General features: G+C 36.3%; 2 protein-coding genes across 4 annotated transcripts in view; one reads left to right on the plus strand and one right to left on the minus strand.

The window, feature by feature from the left end:
* Positions 1-17089, plus strand: part of ART3 (ADP-ribosyltransferase 3 (inactive)) — a 145887-nt gene that overhangs the window by 56884 nt on the left and 71914 nt on the right. Inside the window, exon 1 of one of the 3 annotated variants that reach the window (XM_064584647.1) lies at positions 9386-9535. The exons of the other annotated variants lie outside the window; for them this stretch is intronic. The gene's annotated coding sequence lies outside the window, so the exon portion shown is untranslated. Of the gene's footprint in view, positions 1-9385; positions 9536-17089 lie in introns of those variants that run through there. 3 annotated transcript variants of the gene reach the window in all.
* Positions 114-1803, minus strand: CXCL11 (C-X-C motif chemokine ligand 11). The gene is made up of 4 exons (XM_045879425.3): positions 1598-1803; positions 900-1026; positions 713-785; positions 114-485 (listed from the first exon to the last, which is right to left on the minus strand). The coding sequence occupies exons 1-4, from the start codon at positions 1752-1754 to the stop codon at positions 444-446; spliced, it is 399 nt and encodes a 132-aa protein (XP_045735381.1). The 5' UTR covers positions 1755-1803; the 3' UTR covers positions 114-443.

The following is a 17089-nucleotide window of genomic DNA, read 5'->3' on the forward strand; positions in this document are numbered from 1 at the left end:
TTTTTTTCATAGTACATTTCATGAATTATAGCCTTTTTATAAAACAGTAATATATATAAGAACATATATGTGCTATGGCTTTTGGGTAAAAAAATGTGGATTTGCATTAAAAATTATTTGGGGAATGTTTATTACACACATGGATGCATTTGACTCATAGGTCTTGACTCCAGTAATAATGTTAATATCTTCATTGTAAGTGAAGGTTGTAATATGGCAGATAGATCAAGTCCAAACACATAACTTCTAGATACAGAAATGTTTTCATAGTCACAAAAGAATAGTTCTAACCATCAGATTTCTGAGGTTTGCTGACGTAGAAATGAAAGAACATACTTTGCAAGAGGCAGGAGAAAATCCATTTCCTATTGTGGAATTCTTATCACTTTAGTTGTCACAGTTAAACTTGTTGTAAGTTTTCAAATCCTCTTTTCCCAGGACTTTCATACATTTTGGTATTTTAAAAAATTCATTCTTCCAGTTTTCTGAAATGTGAAAATGAGAGATTTTAAGCGTTGTGCTGCTCTTGTTGCCCAGTGATTGAGTTGACATGTAAAAACATATGGCAGGAAAGGAAAGCTAGTTAAACCAAAGACTTCTTATCAAAATGCTTCACACAAAATCCTAGCAGAATCTTTTCTGCAAGTCTGTTTTCTCAAAAGATCTGTCTTGGATAAAATCAATTATAAAATATCAGTATCTGGTACCCTACCTTGATTATAATGCTTGCTTGCTTCGATTTGGGATTTAGGCATCTTCGTCCTTTATGTGCTTTCAGGGTGATACTGTTAAGGGAAAATCCAAAACAGTTTTAAATTTTGGATGGAAAAACATAAGCAAAACAAAAAAACATAAAAAAGCTTCCCACCACTGTCATCTTTAGCAAGTTCGTTACTTACATCACTTCTATTTTGTCACAGTTGTTACTCGGATAAATTATGGTCGCTTTCTCAATATCTGCCACTTTCACTGCTTTTACTCCAGGTCCTATGCAAAGACAGCGTCCCCCTTTGAACATGGGGAAGCCTAGAACAGATCACAGCATCAGTTACTAATACATCTGATTGCAACAGATGATTGTAGTTTATAATCCTGGTGAAGAATATGAGCAGGGTTTTCATTAAGGATAAAGATAGCAATTTGTCAAATAGCACTTGACACTGCTGTTACTGGGAAAGGAACATAAGATGTTGATTTTCTCCTTAAATTTGTAAACAAACCATTAAAGAATAAAGGGAAGTATGAAAATTTATTGGAGATTAAGATTATTTGCTTCTTGTTCTTGTGCTCAAGAATATTTCCAGGAAGCTAATAACATTATCTTACATAAAATCTTAACATTTAAAACTACTGCTAAAGGCTCTTGCCAGATACTGTAGGCAAATCAAAAACTCCATCAAGTTTATCAGTTCTAGTTTCACCAATCATCTCTAGTACCTTAAACACTTCAAACATTTTCTGTCAAAGCAGTAGTAAATTCTAATGTGTGAGGTTAAATAAAAATTTACTAAATCTTTTAAGAAAAGATGGAAAAAAAAAGACATTTGAAGCATTAGAAAATAAATTTATAAGCTAAGAAGTAAAAGGTACCATATACCTTGAACAATTGTAGCACAGACTATCACAGCCAAGGCTATAACCATGCCCTTCACACTCATGTTTGTCTTTTGCAGCTGTTGCCGCTGCTTCAGTGTCGATACTCTTCTTAGAGGGAGGAGAAATGCCGAACGTGAAAGGAAGTTCTTGACTGGCATATGTAGGGCACTTTTATATACCTACAATCCTCTTAGGGCAACAGGAATTCCCCTCCTTGAGTCATGCTCTTTTGCTTCCAGGACTTTCTGTTTTGTTCCCATCTACATGTCACTGTCCTTTCCTGTTTGTTACAGTGCTGCAAGTAATAGGAATGTGAAAGCACTTTGTAAAGAGTAAAGAGCTATATAAACATAGAATCGGGTACACCCAAATGGGAACCAGCATTCTCAAAGTAGCATTTCCTAGAAATGTATTTCATTATGGGATTGACCATGGGCAGTGAATTCTGATTGCCATTCATTCTTTCAGTCAGGAAGGTTGTCTTCCTACTCTCAGTCTGTTCACCCTCCATTCTTCACATCACTATACAAAAGAACATTCTTAAACAGTTTTTATCACCTTTTGCTTTTAAGTCCAAACTCTTAGTATGTAAGACCTACATTATTTGACATCAAATGACTTTTATTTAACCTTATTTATATTTATACTGACTATAATTGCACATCTAAAGAAGTCTCCCTGTACTTCTGAATTTATATCCATTTGTTTTTGCATGTTTAATAGTTTTTACTTTATGTATATTTTAGTAGTAGTATTTAGTGTATAAAGTTGTCTGACTTGTGGATTTATAAAAAAATGATCCTCTTTTCTCATGTGATTTTTTTACATCTTGGGTTCTACTTTGATATAACCCTTATTTTCTTACTATGTATATTTATCTTTTCCACCCAAGCTTTCTAGCTCCATTTGTTTTAAATGGGTCATATGCAGATATTTTAAAATGTATCTAAAGGCTGTTTAATGGGTGAATTTATTTACTGAGTAATTGGTAATTTGTAAACTTTTAAAAATGCTTTCTTGCTGTTTCCTGTTTTATTTTTTTTTAATTTCAGTATAGTTAACTATATTGTTCTATAGTTATATATAGCTAATATATAGTTAACAGTATAGTTCTATTAGTTTCAGGTGTATGAGCTAGTGATTAAAAAATTATGTACATTAGGGCGCCTGGGTAGCTCAGTCGGTTGAGTGACTGCCTTCAGCTCAGGTCATGATCCTGGAGTCCCGGGATCGAGTCCCGCATTGGGCTCCCTGCTCAACGAGGAGCCTGCTTCTCCCTCTGACCCTCCCCCCTCTCGTGCTCTATCTCATTCTCTCTCTCAAATAAATAAATAAAATCTTAAAAAAAAAAAGGGGGGGGGGCGCCTGGGTGGCTCAGTTGGTTAAGCGACTGCCTTCGGCTCAGGTCATGATCCTGGAGTCCTGGGATCGAGTCCCGCATTGGGCTCCCTGCTCGGCAGGGAGTCTGCTTCTCCCTCTGACCCTCTTCCCTCTCGTGCTCTCTGTCTCTCATTCTCTCTCTCTCTCAAATAAATAAATAAATAAATAAAATCTTAAAAAAAAATTATGTACATTAATCAGTGCTCATCATGATAATTGTATTCTTGTTCTTTCTTCACCTATTTCACCCATCCCCCCACTCACCTCCTCTCTGGTAACCATCAGTTTGTTCCCTATAGTTAAGGGTCACTTTTTTGGTTTGTCTCTTTTTTTTCCTTTGTTCGTTTTTTTGTTTGTTTCTTAAATTCCACATAGAGTGAGATCATATGGTATTTATCTTCTCTGAGTGACTTCTTTTGCATAGTATTATACTCTAGATCCATCCATGTTGTTGCAAATGGCAAGATTTCTTTTTTTATGGCTAATATTTCTGTGTGTGTGTGTGTGTATATTTCTATATCTATTTATACAGATTTATACACATACCTCATCTTTATACATTCATCTGTTGATGGACACTTGGGCTGTTTCCACGATTTGGCTATTGTGAATAATGCAGCAGTAAACATAAGGGTGCATATATCCTTTTGAATTAGCATTTTCATATTCTTTGCTTAAATACCCAGTAATGTGGTTACTGGATCATATGGTAGTTATATTTTAACTTTTGGAGGAACCTACATACTTTTTCCCACAGAGACACTAGCAGTTGGCATATCTAGATTACTTTCTCACTTTAAATTAAATGTCTTTTCTTGAACATTTTTCTTACTTGAATACATTGTTTTAAATTTTGCTAGTAATCCATAAAGTTTTTTTTTTTTACCTTACATTTTCGCATTATATCAACCATGAATAGTGTCTTCTGGTTCTTTCTTTTGTAAGATGAGAAAATCACTCTATCACACATTTCCTCCTATTTCCTACTTCTGTTGCATAATCTGGGATTTAGGTAGTCTACTGTTCTCAGATGATTATTTTATATTATTTAACTTCTCTTTTGAGAATTATAATTTACATTTTATCCTGAAATCATATATTTATTTACACATATTCCACATTTAAATTCGTTTAACAACCAAAAATTTTTAAAACGTTAGTTTTTCACAATCTTATTTTTTTATTGAGATATAATTTAGATACCAAAAAATTTACCACTGTAAATATACAGTTAAATGTGTTTTTTGTTTGTTTGTTTTAGAAAGAGAGAATGCACGCATGAGCTCGGGGAGGGGGGTGGCGGGCAGAGGGAGAGGGAGAATCTTAAGCAGGCTCCATGCCCAGTGTGGAGCCTGCTGTAGGGCTAGATCTCACTACCCTGAGCTGAAATCAAGAGTTGGATGCTTAACTGATTGAGCTACCCAGGGGCCCCAGTTCAGTGGTTTTTTAGTAAAATTGTACAATATCTGATCCCCAAAACCTTATTTTGATTCCAGTATGGTTAACATACAGTGTTGTATTCCCAAGTGTACAATATAATGATTCAATAATTCCATATATTACTCAGTGCTCATCAAGATAAGTGTACTCTTAATCCCCTTTACCTATTTTTTTTTTTTTAAAGATTTTATTTATTTGACAGAGACATAGAGAGAGAGGGAACATAAGCAGGGTGAGCGGGAGAGGGAGAAGCAGGCTTCCCGTGGAGCAGGGAGCCCGATGCGGGGCTCGATCCTGGGTTTGATCCCAGGATGCTGGGATCATGACCTGAGCCGAAGGCAGACGCTTAATGACTGAGCCACCCAGGTGCCCACCCCTTTACCTATTTCACCCATCTACCCACCTACCTCCCTTCTGGTAACCATCTGTTCTCTATAGTTAAGAGTCTGTTTTTTTGTATTGTCGCTTTTTATTCCTTCATTCATTTGTATCTCAAATTCCATGTATGAGTGAAATCATATGGTATTTATCTTTTCTCTGACTTCTTTTGCTTAGCATTATACATACTCTAGGTCCATCCATGTTGTTGCAAATGGCAAGATTTCATTCTTTTTTATGGCTTTTTTATGGTTTTACCACATTTTCTTTATCCATTCATGTATGGATGAACACTTGGGCTGGGTTCATAATATGGCTATTGTAAATAATGCTGCAATAAACATAGGGGTGCACATATCCTTTTGAATTAGTGTTTTCATATTCTTTGTGTAAATACTGGATCATATGGTAGTTATATTTTTAATATTTTGAGGAACCTCTATGCTTTTATCCACAGAGGCTGGACCAGATTGCTTTCCTACCAACACAAGGGTTCCTTTTCCTCTATATACTCACTAACACTTGTTTCTTGTGATTTTGATTTTAGCCATTCTGACAGTTGTTAGGTGATATCTCATTGTGGTTTTGTTTTGCATCTCCCTGATGATGAGTGATGTTGAATATCTTTTCATGTGGTTGTTGGCCATCTATATATTTTTCTTTGTAGAAATATCTGTTCATGTCTTCCCATTTTTTCATTGGATTATTTGTTTTATTGGTGTTGAGTTGTGTAAGTTCTTTATGTATTTTGAATACTATCAGATACGTTATTTGCAAATATCTTTCCCATTGCATAGGTTGTGTTTTAGTCTTGTTGGTTGTTTCCTTTTTTGTGTGGAAGCTTTTTATTTTGATGTAGTCCCAGTGGTTTATGTTTGCTTTTGTTTCCCTTGCCTCAGGAGATGTATCTAGAAAAATGTTGCCACAGCTGATGTCAGAGAGATTACTGACTGTGCTCTCTTCTAGGATTTTTATGGTTTCTGGTATTGCATTCAGGACTTTAATCCATTTTGAGTTTATTTTTGTGTATGGTGTAAGAAAGTGGGCCAATTTCATTCTTTTGCATGTAGCTATTCTAGTTTTGCCAACACCGTTTGTTGAAGAGACTGTTTTTTTCTCATTGCATATTCTTTCCTCCTTTGTTGAAGATTAATTGACCATATAATTGTGGGTTTATTTCTGGGTTTTCTGTTTTGTTCCATTGATCTATGTGTCTATTATTTTTTAAGAGATGTGGGGAGGGGAGGAGGGAGAGGGAAAGGAAGAATCTTAGGCAGGCTCCATGCCCAGTGTGGAGCCCAACACAAGCTCAGTCTCACAACCCTGAGATCATGACCTGAGCTGAAATCAAGAGTCAGACGCTTAACCAACTTAGCCACCCAGGCACCCCTGTATGTTTATTTTGTGCCATTACCATACTGTTTTGAATACTGCAGCTTTGTAATATAACTTGAAATCTGGAATTGTGATACTTCCAGCTTTGATTTTCTTTCTCAAGATTGCTTTTGTTGTTCGGGGTCTTTGTGGTTCTACACAAATTTTAGGATTGTTCTAATTCTGTGAAAAATGCTGTTGGTGTACTGATAGGGATTGCATTAAATCTGTAGATTGCTTTGGGTAGGATGGACATTTTAACAATATTTGTTCATCCAGTCCATGTACATGGAGTGTCTTTCCATTTGTTTTTCTTGCCTTTAGTTTCTTTCAGTGTTTTATGCTTTTCATAGTACACGTCTTTCACCTCCTTGGTTAAGTTTAGTTTCTAGGTATTTTATTATTTTTGGTGGAATTATAAATGTGATTGTTTTCATAATTTGTCTGCTTTATTAGTAGTGTACAGAAATGCAACAGTTTTCTGTACATTGATTTTGTATCCTGTGACTTACTGAATTCATTTATCAGTTCAAGTAGTTTTTTGGTTCAGTCTTAAGGATTTCTATCCATAGTATCATGTCATCTACAAATAGAGTTTTACTTCTTCCTTACCAGTTTGGATGTCTTTTATTTCTTTTTGTTGTGATTGCTGTGGCCAGGACTTCCTGCACTATGTTGAATAAAATTGGTGAGAGTGGGTATCCTTCTCTTGTTCCTGACTGTAGGGGAAAATTCTCAGTTTTTCTTTATTAAGTATGATGTTGGCTGGGGGCTTTTCATATAAGGCCTTCATTGTGTTGAGGTATGTTCCCTCTAGACCTACTTTGTTGAGGGTTATTGTCAAGGATGGATGTTTTACTTTGTCAAATGCTTTTTCTGCGTCTATTGAAATGATCATATGGTTTATATCTTTTCTCTTATGGATGTAATGTACCACATTGGTTGATATGCAAATATTGAACTACCCTTGCAACCCAGGAATAAATCCAATTTGATCATGGTGAATGATTGTTTTTAATATGTTGTTTGATTTGGGTTTGCTAGTATTTTGTTGAAGATTTTTGCATCTATACTCATTAGAGATATTGGCCTGCAGCTCTCTTTTTTGTACTGTCTTTATCTGGTTTGGGTATCAGGGAATGAACTTGGACGTTTTCTGTCCTTTTGTATTTTGTGGAATAGTTTGAGAAAAATGTGTATTAACTCTTTAAATATTTGGTAGAATTCACCTGTGAAGCCATCTGGTCCTGGACTTCTGTTTGTTGGAAATTCTTTGATTACTGATTCAATCTCATTGCTGGTAATCTGTCCAAATTTTCTATTCCTTCCTGATTCAGTGGGGAGGTTGGCATAGAATTTTTCATAACATTCTCTTACAAGCTTTTGTATTTCTAGTGGTGTCAGTTGTTATTTTCTCTTTTTCACTTGTGATTTTGTTTGAGTCCTCTCTCTTTTTGGCTGAGTCTGGCAAAAGGCTTATCAATTTTGTTGATCTGTTCTCTTGGGTTTTTTCTTTTTTAATTTGATTTATTTCTGCTCTGATTATTAATATTTCCTTCCCTCTACTGGTTTTGGGTTTTTGTTCTTTTTCTAGCACTTTTAGGTGTATGGTTAAGTTATTTATTGGAGGTTTTTCTTGTTTCTTGAGGTATGCCTGTATTGCTATAAACTTTCCTCTTAGAACAGTTTTGGTGCATCCCAAAGTTTTTGGACCATTGTGTTTTCATTTTCATTTATTTCTATCCTTGGATTTCTTTCTTGATTTCCTGGTTAACCTATTCATTATTTAGTAGCATGTTATTTAACCTCTGTATTTATGGTCTTTCCAAATTTTTTCTTGTGGTTCATTTCTGGTTTCATAGCATTGTGGTCAGAAAAGATGCATGGTATGACTTGGATCTTTTTGAATTTGTTTAGACTTGGTTTGTGGCCTAATATTCTAGAGAATGCTCTGTGTGCATGTAAAAAATATGTGTATTCTGATGTTTTAAGATGGAATGTTATATATATATAGTTTATATATAAATAAATAAAAATAAATAGATAAAATAAAACAATAAAAAATAAATAAAATCTATTTTCTCTGTTATAAGTATTGCTACTCCAGCTTTCTTTTGACATCTATTTGCATGATAAATGTTTTTCCATTCTCTCACTTTCAAGATATGGTGTCTTTAGGTCTAAAATGAGTCTCCGGTGGGTTGCATATTGATGGGTCTTTTTTTTAATTTTTATTTTTTTTTAAGATTTTATTCATTTGACAGGGATAGATACAGTGAGAAAGGGAACACAAGCAGGGGGAGTGGGAGAGGGAGAAGCAGGCTTCCCGCAGAGAGAGCAGCCTGATGTGGGGCTCAATCCCAGGACCCTGGGATCATGACCTGAGCTGAAGGCAGACGCTTAATGGCTGAGCCACCGAGGTGCCCCTTGTGAGTCATTTTAATAATTTTATCAGATACACGTATTTTTTTTTTTTTTTTACTACTTTTGTGCTTCATATTTTTCTTACTCTTACGGTCTGCCCTTTCAACTCAAAAAGTCCCCTTTAACATTTCTTGTAGGGTGGCTTAATGGTCATGAATTCCTTTAACCATTGTTTGGGAAACTTCTTTTAAAATTTTATTTATTTATTTGAGAGAGATGAGAAAGAACTAAAGGGAAAGCATGAGCAGGGAGGGGCAGAAGGGGAAGCAGACTCCCTGCTGAGCAGGGAGTCGGATACAGGGCTGATCCCCAGGACCCCAGGATCACAACCTGAGACGAAGGCAGACGCTTAACCAAGCCACCCAGGAGTTCCTGAACTCTACCTAATTTCTGATATTAAAGAAGAGATATCTGAAAGATGAGCACAAAGAGAAGAAATAAGCTTTTAGCTTTCAGTGATTGAAGATTTGAAAAATAGTTATAGTTCAGTTTACTTTTAGCTTTTTAACTATGTCTATTCATGCTGGTCAGAGACAGGCTTTTCTTGTTCCTGGAGTTGAATAATGTTTTTCCATTGTCTTGATTAAATTTATTGCAAAGGAGAGGGTTTCCTAGAATAGTAAGCTACAGGTGATTTACTGAACTACAGCTTTTTCATTTTCTTAGAAGTTACTCAAGATTTTGATCTACCATTCCTTGTCTGAAAACTTAATATTTACCCTTTTGGAATGAGAGTTATCAAATAATCATTATTTGCTCTTTTTTTTCCTAAAGATTGTATTTATTCATTTAGAGAGAGAGTGAGCACAAGCTGGAGGAGGGGGAGAGGCAGAGTGAGACGGAAACTGCCCACTGAGCAAGGAGCCTGATGCTGGGCTCCATCCTAGAACCCTGGGATCATGACCTGAGCTAAAGGCAGATGCTTAATTGACTGACCACCCAGGTACCCCCATTATTTGCTTTTTAAAGTGTAGCATATAAATATTGTTTATCTAGGACCAAATTTACTTGTCTTGACCTGTTACTTTTTGCCAGGTTTACTGCCAAGTTGATTTTATTAGGTTATAATTAACAAGTGTAGAAGAGAAGCTACTTGATTTGTTTTCACAGTAATTCAGAAGGGAAAAAAAGAACATGGGTTTAAAATGAACTACTTCCATTTAAAAATTTAGGTAAAATTTAAAAACCTCGTATAGTAAAATTTAGAACACAGAATAAGAAACAAGTTCTGTTACATCAGTAAATAGATTAACCCTCTTTTCCATGTCTTCTGTACTCCTCACAGAATGCTGCCATTAGCATGTATTGAGCCAGGAGCAGTGGGTTGTACAAAGTAGCTTCAATATCATCATAAACCTCAGAGAAGTCATTTTTCTCACAACAAAGGCAGTTTTATGGATGGCCTTAAACTCGCTGCCTGAAAAATGACTCTAATCCACAACTGCCAGGTCAATGTGGATGTTCATGTTAATTTTCTGAGTTGGGAAACAACATGTCTATTGTTAGGGGTTAGAAGCATGTGAGACATTAGCAGTGAGCAACTTTACAAACAACTAATTGAAGGAAGTTTCATTCAATACGAGTGAAAGTTATGCAGTAGCTTCACTTACCATTAGTTTACTTCCATGCTATTCAGAGAAGTTGGAAGAGAGGAAAATTGATCTGGCTGATACTATTTTGGGGCTAGTTGGAAAAAGAGTAATGCACAAAAGGATCATGCCTGGAGAGAAGAGTCCTGCATGTGAATGTTAAAGGAGCAGCTGTGTATGTAGGGTATGAAGCTGCATTGGATTTATTTGTATATATTTTTTAGTAGGATAAGAAAATAGCTGTTTATAAGGAGCATTTTGGTACATGTGACTTAAGAGTTGCAACTAAAGGTTTATCAGTGTAATGTTTTAAATAGGAGATATAGTCAAAACTATAAAAACAAAAGGACTAGAAGGATATTTTTTGTTACAATATTATCTTGATACTTAGAATAAATGACTTTCGGATTCAAAACAAAAACAACTTTTAAATATTTAGATTGGCTGTGTATTATTTTTACTTTGTACATTATGCTGAATGCTATTTTCCTTTTTAATAAAAAGCCAACAAAACTCTATTCTCATTTTCTTATTTCTGAGATTTTCCTAACTTCCTGGTTCCACCTTAGATATACAACCTAGCTTGCTTTCAGTATTCTTTCTTTTAACGTGGGGGTAGGTAAGTACTAGGAGGAATAGTCAGGGAAACATGGCTCACTCCTCAGCTCTAGTTCCTACTGTGCACCTTGCATCTGTATCAGTCGTAGGCTGAATATACGGTGGTAATAGGATGGGTGATAAAGACCACAACTGCCACCATTTGTTGGATGCCTGGCATATGCTACTGTACATACTGTCTCACTAGTCCTCAGAATAATTCTGTAAGGAAGGGCACCACCATCCACTGTTTAAAATGAGGCTTCAAAAGATTATGTAACTCTTCTTCAAAACATTTAACACATTTAGTAACACTTTAGTGAGTAGCGGAATTGGGACAGTAGCAGTGATAAAGCACACTGGAGTTCCATTCTGTGATGAAACGGGAGTGAAAGGTCCGAAGTGAAAGGTCTCAGAGGTCTGAATTTGTGATTCCCAGATATAAGCTTCCCGGAAAATAGAAAACTCAAAAGAAGATTGGAGTAGAAGACTAAGTATGGAATAATTTTGGATAAATAGACTCTTAGGGTCCTGGTGAAAGAGCAGTTAGGAAAGCTTGAGAAGGTCTAGAACCCATTTAATATATATTGTGAGACTTCTTAAAAATTTCCCTTTGTTAGTAATATTTATCTCTATTTACCCATCATGACTAGCAGTAGTGACTCATAGAAAACTTTAGAATGGATGGTTACGCCAGGTATAGAGAAAAAAGCAAGAAGCCTGTGTTCTTTATTCAGTTAGCTGAGATGGACAGCTAGCTACTGGTCTTCGGCAGTAGTTGAAGTCAGTGCAAGAGGCAACCAGCAGGTCAGTCCCTCTCCTTAGGAATTTATACTGGATGAAGGTCTTAGATCCTTCCAGGAAAAACAGGGAAGGATAGAGGAGGAGGTAACGAAACTGTTTTAGGACATCAATGTTAACTGTCACAGTGCTGCTCCTTATTGTCATCAGTTCATCCCACCACCTTTCTTCTTTAGCCTATATTCTAAATCCTTTCTTAGAGTTCCAGTAGCCTTAATTTCCACCTGTCTCCTCATCCCAGGCCCCTTCCCTTCTTGTACCTTTGAAGTTTGAATTTACATATTTGGAAGGATGCCAGGAATCAGCCCAGCTAGTAGATGGAGTTCTGTAAGTTAAACTAGTGGAGGAAGACTTTTCCTTGTAGTTCTGGAGTCTTCACCAAATCTGAAGAATGTGCAGAGTCCAGAGCTGAGTCTAGAAAACTAGAGAGAGACTGTGAACATATTGCCAAAATTGAGGTCTCAGAAATAGGTCTCACATTGATAGAATCCAAGAATTAGGGAAAGAGAAAAGAAGTTTTAGAGTAAATGGCCTTGGGAATTGCCAAGAACAAGCATTATTGCTTGTTCCTAGAAGAAATTCCTAGAAGAAAACATAGGTGGTAAGCTCCTTGACATTGGTCTTAATGATGTGTTGTGGATCTGACTCCAAAAGCAAGAGAAACAAAAACAAATGAGACTACATCAAACTAAAAAGCTTCTGCTCAGTGAGGGAAATCATCCTCCAAAAGGCAACCTGCTGAATAGAGAAGATCCCAATAAGGGGTTAATAGCCAAAATATATAAAGAACTCCTACAACTCAACAATGAAAAAAATAAGCAGTCAGCAGAATGGGCAGAAGATCTGAATAGACGTTTTTTCCAAGGAAGATAGACAGATGTCCAACAGTCACATGAAAAGATGTTCAGCATCACTAGTTTCAGGAAGTGAAAATCAAAACCACAATGAACTATCACCTCACACCTGTTAGAATGGCTATTTTCAGAAAGACAAGAAATAACAAGTGTTGGAAAGGATGTGGAGAAAAGAGAACACTCATACACTGTTGGTGGGAATGTAAATTGGTACAGCCACTATTGAAAACAGTGGAGATTCCTCAGAAAATTAGGAATAGATTTATAGTATGATCCAGCTATTCCACTTCTAGATATTTATCCAGTGAAAGTGAAAACACTAAATTAAAAAGACATATGCACCCCTCTGTTGATTTCAGCATTATTTACAATAGCCAAGATATGGAAACAATCCAAATGTCATTGATAGGTGAATGGATAAAGAAGTTGTGGTGTATATATATGGACAATGGCATTATGTCTGAGCCATAAAGAAGAGTGAAATCTTGTTATTTGCGAAGACATGAATGGACCTTGAGGGTAGTATGCTAAGTGAAATAAGTCAGATGGAGAAGGACAAATACCACATTATTTCATTCATATGGAATCTTAAAAACAGTACAAAAACAAACTCATAGATACAGAGAATAGATTGTTTATCAGAGTGGGAGGGGATTGAAGGGTAGGTGAAATGGGAGAAGGGGGTTGATTATATGCTCATGGATCATACCTAGACTTTTGGTGTAGTGCATACAGATACCGAATTACGATGTTACACACCTGAAACTTATATAATGTTATATACCAATTTTATCTCAATAAACAATAAATCATAGTTACCAAAAATAGGTCTATCCTTTCTTGAGGCAATCTCTGTTAACTACTTATTTTTTTAATCCTTCAGAGAATAATTACTCTTGAACATTGATAGCAGCCCCCTTTAGTTTTCACCCATGATATTCAGAGCTGTGCTTTGGCAATCTTCTGTTCTCTTTTCAGAAATTTCTCATGGCATGCTGACTGTTGTAGATAGCAACTATGTTGGAAACTAGGGAATCCCATCTGAGGTAGTCTGACAAGAAGCCTTTATGAGTGCACTTGACCCTTGAACAACATGGGTTTGAACTGTATGGGTCCACTTATATGTGGATATATTTTGATAGATATAGTACTGTAAATATATTTTCTCTTCCTTATGATTTTCTTAATTTTCTTTTCTCTAGCTTTATTGTAAGAACATAGTATATAATATAACATACAAAATATGTGTTCATCAACTGTTTATATTATTGGTAAGGCTTCTGGTCAACAGCAAGCTATTAAGTTTTTGGGGAATCAAAAATTATAAATTTTTGACTGTGTGGGGATTTGGCTCCCCTAATCCCTGCATTGTTCAAGGGTCAGCTGTAAAGTGTTAATTACTCATAAGTAACAGTTACAGTCTGTACAATAAAATTAAGTAGAATCAAATTTCATTTAGAATTTAGCCAAGAAGTTCTGCTGTTACTGTCATGAATCATTTAATTAATATGAATGCCCTTTTCTTTCTTTCTTTTTTTTTTTTTTTAAGATTCATTTATTTTAGAGCTGGGGAAGGGGCAGAGAGAGAGAAGCAGACTGTGCCGAGCATGGAGCCTGACTCAGGGCTTGATCTCGTGACCCTGAGATCATGACCTGAGCTGAAAACAGGAGTCAGATGTTTAACCAACTGAGCTACCCAGGTGCCCCATGAATGCCCTTTTCATCATAATATTGAGATTACCTACTTATTTTAAACCCAACTTGGTAGCCATTGTCATAGTGGCTTTGTTTATATTCTTTAAAATGAAGGAAGATTATGATGTGTGGAATACTTGTAGATAGGACCTTTGGGAATTTGAAGGAATTACTTGAGTCTGGTTAGCAGATAATGTAGAGACTGAACCTGAGCCTCCTATAACTGCCAGAGGTAGAGGTTTGTACAGGGTGCATATTACTCTGAAGAAAGATTCTTTTTTTTTTTTTTAAAGATTTTATTTATTTATTTGAGAGAGAGAATGAGATAGAGCATGAGAGGGGGGAGGGTCAGAGGGAGAAGCAGACTCCCCGCTGAGCAGGGAGCCCAATGCAGGACTCGATCCTGGGACTCCAGGATCATGACCTGAGCCGAAGGCAGTCTCCCAACCAACTGAGCCACCCGGGAACCTTGAAGAAAGATTCTTTTAATGAAAGAGAAAGTTGCTAAAATGCATATATTAACAGTTAACTGAGCTTTATAATTCTAGGAATTAATCACTGCCGTTGCATTTGTTTAGAGAAATTCATTTCTTTCTGTCATCAGGAGCAAATAGGGAAAAAGCAACTAGTTATTTAAAAGGTGAGAAAAAGAGCAGGAAAGGTTATTTCTTGGTTTTAAGTTTAAAAGATTGTTAGTTGAACCTTTGAATTTTTGTTTATCTAAAACCTTGAATTAAGTGGCTTTTAGCTTACATTCTCAATTGTTCTCAGTTGATTTTTTTTTTAAGATTTTATTTATTTGAAGGGGGTGCAGATGAACGGGGGGAGGGGCAGCAGGAGAGGGAGAAGGAGACTCCCCGCTGAGCAGGGCCTTTGCAGGGCTCAATCCCAGGACCCCATCCGGGATCATGACCTGAGCCGAAGGCAGATGCTTAACTGACTGAGCCATCCAGGTGCCCCCTCAATTGATTTTTCTACTTGTAGATAACCTCAGAAGAAAAATAAATGTTTTTGACTTGCCATCCAGTACTCCCTTCACATATTCAGGCAATCCCTAGTTGTGTGGACAGCTCAGTAAAATGACCAAATGATTTTGACATTAAAAAAAAATGGATTAGTGAAGTTCACTAGCATTAAGGGTAGAGGAATTTACTTAAGAAAAAAAACCCAAGCAAACCATGTAAATAGGAGTTGGAGAACTGCCGCATTTTTCCATGACTCATGAAGAGAGATGAGGGTTGCAGAAGAAACCATTAGCTAAGTAGGGGTGGGTATGTAGCACTAACACCAGTAAAGTAAGCAAAACGCTTGTTGATGGGGTATGGTCAAGAAATCTGTGAGTTATGGGTTAGGGAGTCAGAACCTACATTCTTAAAGATGTTAAAATGATGGTGTAATTTTTAAACTTGAGAGGTCCCTCCAGGACAGTAACTTTGTCTGATTTGTCTGCTATTTCCTCCTAATTGCTTTACATAAAACTTTTTCCCTCCAAATGTGTGTGTGCGTGTGCACGTGTGTGTATATGTGTGTGTGTATATGAATATTTAAGTTGAGTTATAATTGATACACATTATTTTAGTTTTAAGTGTATACAACATGATCTGATATCTGTAAATATTGCAAAATGATCACCACAAATCTAGTTAATGTCCATCACAATACATACAGAATTTTTTTCTTATGATAAGAACTTTTAAGATCTACTCTCAGCAACTTTCATGCATGCAATACAATATTAACTATAGTTGCCATGCTATATATTACATCCCCATGACTCATTTTGTACTGGAAGTTTTTACTTTTTGACACCCTTCCACCATTTCACCAGCCTCCCAACCCCCCATCTCTGGCCATCTGATTTTTCTGTGAGCTTGGTTGGCTTTTTTAGATTTCCACATGTCAAATGAGGTCAAGTAAAGTTTTAATAAATATATTTATGTAATTCTTGGCTTACAAAATCTAGTTAATTTTTCAGGTACCTGAAATTCAAGCCCAAGAGTAAGATAGAACTTAGCCATTAAATAATAATAGCATCTTTCAGAGTTGTTGTAAGGTGTTGCCGAAACTTCTTTCTCTCCTTCTTTCTCTTTCTGGCCACTAGCCAATGTAGACCTGTACCTGAATCTATCCTACAAGGAAGAGTAGGTTGGGGACAGCTGTGATCTCAGGAAAACCTGATATTTGCAATAGACAAAGAAGGGAAGGCATGAAGAAACAGGAAACCTCAGAATCTCATGCAGTGCTTCTGGTTTGGAAAAGAGTGTCTCTCTGGTTAGTGAACCAGTCTGCTGATGCTGAGATCTGAAGGATATATAATAATCAGTTATGCTAAATGGTACATTAAGATTAAAACATGGAGGAATCCTGAGTTAGACTCAAATATCTATTTCCAAATTTTATTAGCATTTTCATATATTCTACTTAAGTCTTTGATTGATACAGGCATACCACATTTTATTGAGCTCCACTTCATTGCACTTTGCAGATAATGTGGTTTTTTTTACGGATTGAAGATTTGTGGCAACCTTGTATTGAGCACCATTTTCCCAACAGCATTTGTTAACTTTGTGTAACATTTTGGTACTTCGTGTAATATTTCAACCTTTTTCATTATTATTTGTTATGGTGATTTGTGATCAGTGATCTTTGATATTACTATTGTAATTGTTTTTGGGAGTCATGAATTGTGCCTATATAAGACAGTGAACTTAATGTTTTCGTGTGTTCTGACTGCTCTGTTGTTTCCCCATTTCTCTCCTTCTCCGTCTCTATTCCCTGAGACACAACATATTTTTTTTTTTTTAAGATTTTATTTATTTATTTGACAGGGAGAGACACAGCGAGAGAGGGAACACAAGCAGGGGGAGCGGGAGAGAGAGAAGCAGGCTTCCTGTGGAGCAGGGAGCCCGACGCAGGATTCGATCCCAGGACCCTGGGATCATGACCTGAGCCGAAGGCAGA

Source organism: Mirounga angustirostris, unplaced genomic scaffold (genome assembly GCF_029215605.1).
Source record: "Mirounga angustirostris isolate CCGP_5_RB_7025 unplaced genomic scaffold, mMirAng1.0.hap1 SCAF_2, whole genome shotgun sequence".
In the NCBI taxonomy this organism is placed as follows: Eukaryota; Metazoa; Chordata; class Mammalia; order Carnivora; family Phocidae; genus Mirounga; species Mirounga angustirostris.